The sequence below is a fragment of the Brachypodium distachyon genome, chromosome 1, assembly GCF_000005505.3.
Source record: "Brachypodium distachyon strain Bd21 chromosome 1, Brachypodium_distachyon_v3.0, whole genome shotgun sequence".
Taxonomy (NCBI): Eukaryota; Viridiplantae; Streptophyta; class Magnoliopsida; order Poales; family Poaceae; genus Brachypodium; species Brachypodium distachyon.
The window spans coordinates 44818895-44827529 of record NC_016131.3 but is presented as its reverse complement, the minus strand read 5'-3'; the positions used below and the strand labels follow the sequence as shown (position 1 = coordinate 44827529).

The 8635-nt window shown below is 42.5% G+C and overlaps 1 protein-coding gene across 1 annotated transcript; it reads left to right on the top strand.

Annotated features, from left to right (window-relative positions):
* The first annotated feature begins 641 nt into the window (after positions 1 to 641).
* On the top strand, positions 642 to 4971 carry LOC100828674 (probable tyrosine-protein phosphatase DSP2). The gene is made up of 5 exons (XM_003564068.4): positions 642 to 1031; positions 1123 to 1216; positions 4074 to 4131; positions 4219 to 4262; positions 4367 to 4971. Exons 1-5 carry the CDS (start codon positions 766 to 768, stop codon positions 4538 to 4540), a joined length of 636 nt encoding a protein of 211 aa, XP_003564116.1. The 5' UTR covers positions 642 to 765; the 3' UTR covers positions 4541 to 4971.
* Positions 4972 to 8635: the final 3664 nt, after the last annotated feature.

The following is an 8635-nucleotide window of genomic DNA, read 5'->3' as shown; positions in this document are numbered from 1 at the left end:
GCGGATTTAGAAGTGTAGATCTGGCATATTTTTCTATAAACTTGGTAAAACTCTAAAAGTTTGAATTATGATAAAGCTAGAGCATTTTATATTTAGAAACATAGCGAGTAATCTGTAGCCGGACTCATGGACCTTGCATACATTTTGCCAGAGATGGACAGTGAATTCACATTAGCGCATCTTGTTATATTGACGCCGGGACAAGCCTTTTGTATACGCAAACTTTGAGAGACAAAATCATAGATTCGTCAACAATAGTTAACCTATAATTATTTCTTACCGTTGGACAAAAGAGATAGAGGAGGTGAGAGTTCTGCCCACGCAGCACCAAAAGAATTTTAAAAATTACACTGGCGGAGACGATTAGATTACTCGCATGGATAATTTATTTTGGGACCTTGAGAAAAATGTCATCCACGGACTAATTGAATCATCGTCTGCCAATTACTACCCTCGACCCCATGACAAGTTAATTTGCTAGGATTAAACCATCACACGGATGAATTATCCTCAAAATTTTCACCCATCCCCATCTATCATCATCACACTTTCTTCAGAGTTCTTCTCCAATTGCCTACCTTTTGCCTCCTCCCTTTTCTTCTTGAGTTTCTTTCTCCTTTACCTTGTCCTATAAATAACCAGCCTGCCTTCCCATTAGGCCATTACACCCACACCGCTCACCACATTACGCACAAGAAGCTTGCCGTGTCCCCTCGAATTTACGGCTCTGCCCTTCCCGTGCGAGCGAAGCCGAAGAAAGAAGCCATGAAGCTGGAAATCATGCCCAAGCAGAGGACCCTGGAGGCGGAGCAGCGGGAGGAGGCCATGGAGATGAGCGGCCTGGAGCTGTGGAAGCACGAGAAGCCCCCCAAGATCTTCCCCATGACGCCGCTGTCGGCGGCGGGTTGCGACGAGGCGGCGCTCGTGCCGCCGCTCAACTTCGCCATGGTCGACGACGGCATCTACCGCTCCGGCTTCCCTGCCACGGCTAACTTCCCCTTCTTGAAGTCCCTCAACCTCCGCTCCATCGTGTGAGGATTTCGTGGCTCTGCTGCGCCTGAAATTATTGCGGTGTGTTCCTGTGTGTGCTCGCGTGGGTTCTGACGTCCTTGTTGGGCTCAGGTATCTTTGCCCGGAGCCATACCCGGAGGCGAACACGGAGTTCCTTGAGCAGCACGGAATCAAGCTCCACCAATTCGGAATCGAGGGGCGCAAGGTAACCAAACATGAACAATTTTTGCCTCCTTTTTGCGAAATTCTCTACTGTTTTTTTTTGTTAATGACAATTCTTGGATAAGTAAAAACCCAGTGCGTGGATAGACACGATTAAACCTTTCGGTAACACAAAAAACTTGCTTGCCAAGAGCCGAGGCGTTGATTATGTCGCGCTGTGCCTACTACTCCTAGTACTATACAGTTGGATGATTTGGGGGAGAATCCAATGCATCCCTGAGTGAATTTTCCTCCTTATCAATTGACTTGTGTGCAGAAGGCACAACCATCTCCTACCACTAATAAAACTATCTGGGGATTTTCCAAATTTCATGGCATATCGGCAGTGGTCCCTTTCAGCATTGTTTTGATCAATCAAGCCAGCTGTGCTGCTGATTTTAAACAATTGTTTTTTCGATATTCCAATTGTTTTTTATTGGTGTATTCCTGTAACTCCAAGGCTACCAATGAGTGTGCATCATCCCCTTTTGTCAGAGAGCATCTCCATTATTCGGGAGTTCCCTTTCCATTTTTTTTGTTAGTACTTCTTTTCGTCAGTTCCGTTTCTTGTTTCCGTGATTTTTTCACTATTTCTGCAAAGTAGGTAAATCATGGACTTTTTTTTTTTGCAAAAATGGTACAGAACTTTTCTTGTTTAGACTTAAGTATTGAGCTAATCGTGCATTATGCTGTTTAGATTTTGTATTTCATTTTGTAAGCAGCTTTATGGTCCCAACAGGCTAAGCAAAGTTTTTGGGAATTAAAACAACCTAATCCACAATGGGTTCAGTAAGCCGCCATAACGGACTCTACTTTTTTTTTTTTGATATATGAGGCGTATTGGCGTTGGCAACCAAGGTCCAAGCATTAAGTTCTGAAGTGTACTGATTTAGCTGTCTCAGGCAAGTTGCACAAAATGTATAAAAATCTTAATTACTCACTGAAGTGAAGAGGATAAAAAGCACAAGAAACATGAATGGGTCTGTAGACTGTACTGGTGCCTACTGCCTAGGGAAAAAAATAAACTTCTTTTAACAACAATGGGAAAAAACTTGATGCATGTCAGTATGGCACAATGATACTAGTACAACGTGCATCAACACATTTGGTTGTGCCGTGTGTTGTTGTTTTGTTATTGGTGAGAGGGATATCTCCGGAGGCCTAGATCTGCCACAGCTCATCGAGATCTGTAAATTGCCCTGTTCACCCCAATTAGCAGATGGAACTGAGCATGGACAAAATAAATTGGATTCTTCTTACTGGGAGCACTGACTGCTAAAAAAAGACAGAATAGATGTTATGTCTCAGGTTTGTCGGCTGGATGATTGGATCACTGTCAGTGCCAGTGCACACTGTCGAGCAGCAATGGATCTGAGCATTGAAAACCAGTTTTATAGATGAAACCTTTTCATTGTTTTTGTTGTTTTTGTACTATCAAGACATGTTTGGCTGCCATATTTTTTTTCTAAATTTCCTGCTCAAGCAGTTGGGAGTCATGTGACCATGTACATCGCTAGTGCTTTGCATTTGATCTTGGTGTGATGTAACTATCTGCATATATCTTAATGCAAGCATAAGCACGGGTGGGGCTGCTCCCCCATGCGTTCTTGCTGGTTGCACTTATGCATAAAAGTTGCAATACATTGTACTTTTTTGTATGGAAAATTATTTTAGATGAAAAATGTTTCCTAGGGCTTTACTTGTGGAGATTTAGGTGTCATTATTTTCTCAGTTTATCAATACAAAATTGTACTCCCTCCGGTCCATAGTAAGTGTCTCATATTTTGTAATAACTTAGTACAAAATTGTACTAAATATGAGACACTTATAATGGATAGGAGGGAGTATTATATAGTTGTCAGCAAAACCTCTAGAAACTGCTATTACATTTTTTTTTAGATATCATAGTTGAACATTTTTTTGCGGGAATATTAATTGAACATTGTCCGAACTAGCCAAAAATATATTCAGCCTTCGTAGATATTCTAAACGCAATGCTAAGTTTTTTACTAGTCCATTTTGTTTGGAAACCTGTAAAGATTAATCAGATTGTAGTGTTCTAAAAAACAATTTGCTTTGGATTGTTACTATGAATTACTTCTACATGAAAAGAAAACGAAATTCTCAATTATTTTTGTATTTCATGTTTCAACTTCAGATGTCATCCATGACCTAATGCAAAATCGACTAGATTGTCAGTTATATTGACCTTTTCTTTTCCTTTTGGCCTAGGGTCATAGCTTGTCCTAATCCATGGTTTGGTCACAGCTGACTCTGCCTCACCATTTTTGCAAATATAATTAATAGGGGCATCAAATGTAGTTCTTACTCCAACCTGCAAGAAAGGATACCTGATGCATGTGGACCAAGATGGTTGACCTCATTACAGAATGCTACTTCATTTTTGTGAAGAAAGTCATGTCATCTGATATTCTAATAGATAGACAGACATAGCAAAGTTGGGTTTTCTTCGCAAATTAAATAGGATCCCTTTTATTTACTGTAAAAAAAAGGATCCCTTTTATTAGTCCTACAATAAAAAAGTGAAGAAGGAAAACTGGGCACTCACAAGTAGCTCGCCAACGGACATTATATGGCAGTCCATTTTTCTACCATTGTTCAGTTTCCTCTTTTGACGCAATGTTTTGCACACAATATTATCATGAAATTTTCTGTGAATTAGCAAGATTATTCTTCAGATTTTAATCACATAAATTGATTTTGGATAGTATAATTATAATTCAACACATCACCTTACGTGTTACAACTGTTCATTATTTGCGTCTATAAGCAATCTTTCTTCATCTTTGCAAAAAAAGCAATCTTTTCTGCATCCAAAGTCTGAAAAACTGTTGCTGCAGGAACCATTTGTCGAAATACCTGACGACAAAATCCGGGAGGCACTCAAAGTTGTCCTAGGTATCTTATCTTTATATACACCTCGCACGCCTGTATATATCCGCAGCATTGCATCCCTCTTACTCCTCTCCTTTTCTGTTCATCCAGATGTAAGAAATCAACCCCTGCTTATTCACTGCAAAAGAGGCAAGGTAAGCTTAATCAGTTCTTGTTTTGCACTCCGCAGCTGGTATCTTCCAAAGCAAGTAGTATTAGCTTTGTGCTCACTGCTCGACATTTCCACATGTATGTGCAGCATCGAACTGGCGTCGTCGTAGGGTGCTTGAGGAAGCTGCAGAAATGGTGCCTATCTTCAGTCTTCGATGAGTACCAGCGTTTCGCCGCTGCGAAAGTGAGGAGCACCGATCTGAGATTCATGGAGCTGTTTGACGTCTCCAACTTGAAGCATCTGACAGCCTCACATTGTTAACTGCCGCTCGCCCCGGCCGTCCTCCCCCCATATTCTCTAGTAAATCTCCCAACCTGCCCTCCCGGCGGCCATGCACTGAACCGATTCAGCAGTGAATAATTTTTGGAACCCATAGAGTGAATCCATGACGTAGTGATGTGAGACCCTTCGCAAGAAGAAAAAGAAAGTTGAGAGCTCTAGTTTTTTGCTGAGGTCCCTGCAGATCCGAAGAACTACGGAGAAAGTTGTGGGTAGGATTGCAAGAGGTTTTCTTTCCTTTTTGGTTGCCTTTTGCGAGGAATTCACCATTGTTTTTGGGTACTGAAGCTGTGTACTAGAGCGGCATTTCCAGCGGAAACGAACTGTATGTTCTCCGAATGCAGAAAGCTTTGCTCTTGCTTGCATGGATCCATCTACATGAATCAGAAGCTTTTAACTTGACAATTGCCTAACAGACTGGAATCTGCTAAAAAAGCATTGTGGACATGTGAAGTGACTGTTTGAATGTCCGATATTTTTTTTTGATGAACTCAGCAGCGCTGATTTCATTAATTAAGGAGAAGCAAATACTGTACATGAACAAAGGACAAGAAATAGAGAGGGAGCAGAGAGAAATAATTACACAGTTCAAAGCGTCAGAACAGAAAACAAACACAAATCGATTTGGTGAAATTTGACTAGTTAGGCCGCCGTGGAGCACGGGTTTGCACAAGTTTCACTACGGTGCAAAAATTACAAGTGTAATGCTCTTGCCTTTACAGTCTATAATAACACTGTCATTTTTATCAAGCAGAGGGAAAGACTATACACATGGACAAGCATTCCTGGGGAAAATAAGAAGAACGAAAAGAAACCAATAGCAGGGAAGAAAACTCTCTTAAGCTGCCTCCAGGAGGCGCAGGTCGTCTCCAATCAAATTTACAACAAAAACCGGCGTTGCATTCTTCCCCTAAAAAATACGCCTGCTTCTCTCTTTCAAAAGATGCGAAGCAATGTATACTAGCATGACAGCAGTTGCTGCATTCTTGTTTTCCTCAGCGGATGATCTGAACTTTGAAATCCTTCTCCACCGTCTTTTTAAGGAGCTGGAGCTAGAGCCGGACGAAGCACCTCTTCCATGGGGAACCATCAAAGTGATGCTAGATCTCTTTTGCAAAGGGACATTGCAAAATCAAGTGCACATCACTCTCAATCACTTGGCCACATATTTTGCACGTATCATCATGATCCCATCCCCTTGCCAATAACCTGTCCGCCATCCAATTTCTGTTTTGAATGAGAAGCCTGATAGTCCCACCGTTCTAAAATATGTGCGTGACTTTTGTTGACTGTGGAGCGTGAACCTTTTTAAATTTGACCAAACTTGTAGTAAAAAAATGTTCCAGCAAATGGAGTCAACCTCATTGGTTAGATTCACATTCTGAAACAATCTCCATAATCTGGTAAATCGAGTCACTTCCTCCTGTGAGCACATTCTATTCATCACCCTCATCCATTTGCTTGGGCCTAGGATGTCGGCAACTGAAAGGTTTTTCCATCTAGCTCCCGGGAAAACAGCAGGAGCCAAGTCCTCAGGGCCGCAACGTTAAGCCATCTATCGTGCCTTTTTCCATCTATAACATCTTCTTGCCTCTAGTCCTAAAATTGAAGCAACAAAGCTTTTTTTTCTTGGACGTGACTAGTGGGCGGCCGTTGGCTGGTTAAGCCAAGCCAGCCAACGGCCATATACGGTAAGCCCCGGTCCGCACGGACGAAAAAGGAAACCCAAAGAATCCTGGTCCGCGCCCCTCCTGGTCCCCGCGTAAAACCCGCCGCCCCCCACTTGGTCCCCGTGCGCCCCACGCCCCACGTAAAACCCGGCGCCCCCAACTTGGTCCCCGCGCGCCCCACGCCCCCACCGTTCACGTGGCTAGCTGGACCCCCCCGTGCCATCTTCTTTCTCACGCGCAACCTCCTCCCCCCTGCTATCTCTTCCCCCGGTCCTTTCTTTCTTCTTCCCTATGAAAGCAACAAACTATGCGAGATCTGGCAATGGCGGCCAACCTCCAGCGCTAAAAACCCGGCAGAAACTGCCCCTAAAAAAGGTGCGTCCCTTCTTGTGTCCTACCCAAAGCAGCGTGATCCTGTTTCTCCCCTCTTGGTTGCCTTCTTTTTAGTCTGTTTCGTGGCTACAAAAAGTTGCAGGAAGTTGCATGTCTGGTCTTGTGTGTTGCTAGCTCTGTTCTGATTAGTTGCTTGGATGAGAAAAAATCAAGTTCTCCCGAGAAAAAGAGATGCTAGCTAGCTCTATTTTGGGCTCAAATTTTGAGTTTACTAAGAAAAGTTGCTGCTCTTAACGTTGATAGTTCCTAGTCATGATGTAGTGTGCTAAGTTACTGTGTTCTTCAATAAAGTTGCGTGAAAAAGCGTCAGAGTACAAAAAAATGCGTCATGTTGCAAGCTCTATTTTTTGCAGGGGAGGCTACCCCCCTATGGTGGAGAAGTTGCTACTCCACAAATGACAAGTTGCTGCGTCACATTTAAAAGTTACAAGAAAAAAGGGAAAAAATGTGTGCAAACTAGATAGCAACACAAGTGGCATGACATTCTTTTGCAAGATGCCATATATCATGAACCCCCACTGTTTTGGGAACATGAAAAAAGAAGTATGGAATCTGCTATTTACCATGAACTGCATAGCACATTAAAAAGGAAAAAAGACTGTGTACTCTAGAGTGGAGAAGTTGCTACTCCACAAATGACAAGTTGCTGCGTCACAATTAAAAGTTGCAAAAAAAAGGGGACAAAAAATGTGTACACCATATATCATGACATTTTTTGCAGATGCCATATATCATGAAACCCACTGTTCTGGGCACATGAAAGAGAAAGTAGGGCATCTGCTATTTATCATGAACTGCATAGCACATGAAGAAAAACAAACTTAGGAACAAACTATGAGGAAGTTGGTAGATAATCAGAGGTAGGTCTATACACACACTTAATTTGTAGCACACCATATAGCATAGCGTCTATATACAAGATAGAGAAAGTAGCATAACACCATATATTCTGGGCATTTTTCTGACTAGACCATAGCGTCTATATACAAGAAAAAAGTAACACATCAAAGATAGCTGTGTATAAGAGACAAAAATATCCTTGAACTTCAATTCCCTGTGCATTCTTGTCATGTATCATCATCATACTCGCGGCACCTACCTGCGTAAAAAAAGCACACAGATGGAAATGTTAGATACCCATGTTAAGTTACCAGTTTCGTATGAAAAGTTGCATGATTAGAAAGGATAGTTGCTGCCTTTTCTGTAACAGTTGCTTGCCTAGTTTTTTGTTGTTGTTAGTGCTGTAAATGTTGCCTTGTTGCTGTTTTTAGGACTGTTTGTACATCTGCCCTTTTATCTGTGACAAGAATATATGAAATTGATGGGCAAAGTATGCAACTTTCCTAATGCAGGTTGCAAAAAAAGGGGTAAAAAAATGCTGGACTTGAACGAAATCTCATGTGACCTAGATGATGGCTTTGGAGAATGTGTTGAACCATCCTATTGCACCCCAGCTATCCTGGTTGCTGTGCATGAGGAAGTGGGAGAGTCTCCTGTGACTATTCGCATTGCTGAGAACGAACCCTTGGTCGGGGCGCCTATCGCTGGAGACAGTACTGCAGTTGCTGATGACACCAATGTAGTTGCTGAAGACACTACCGGAGTTGCTTGTGATGCTCCTGACAACATTGAGCAAGAGATTGAATGCTCCTCTCAGCCACAGGAGCCATTCCTGGGCATGCGGTTTGACACCCTGGCCGGTGCCAAGGTGCATTACAATGCTTATCCACGTGTGATGGGTTTTTCTATCAAATCAAACACATGAAGGTGGTCGGCGTACACAAATTTGGTGGAGAAGCAGCAGTTTGTTTGCAACAAGTTTAGAAAGCCTAAACCTATGGACGGTGCTGCCTAATGAAGATCTAATCCCACCGGCAACTCATCTAAGGCACGTCGTGATGAGAGTTCTAGTGATGAGGAACATGTGGATGCGCCTAATGAAGATCTGTTGCTGTTTAGGAAGGTGGTGAAAAAAGGAGACGAGAGTCGATCAAGCAAACGGGATGCAAAGCGA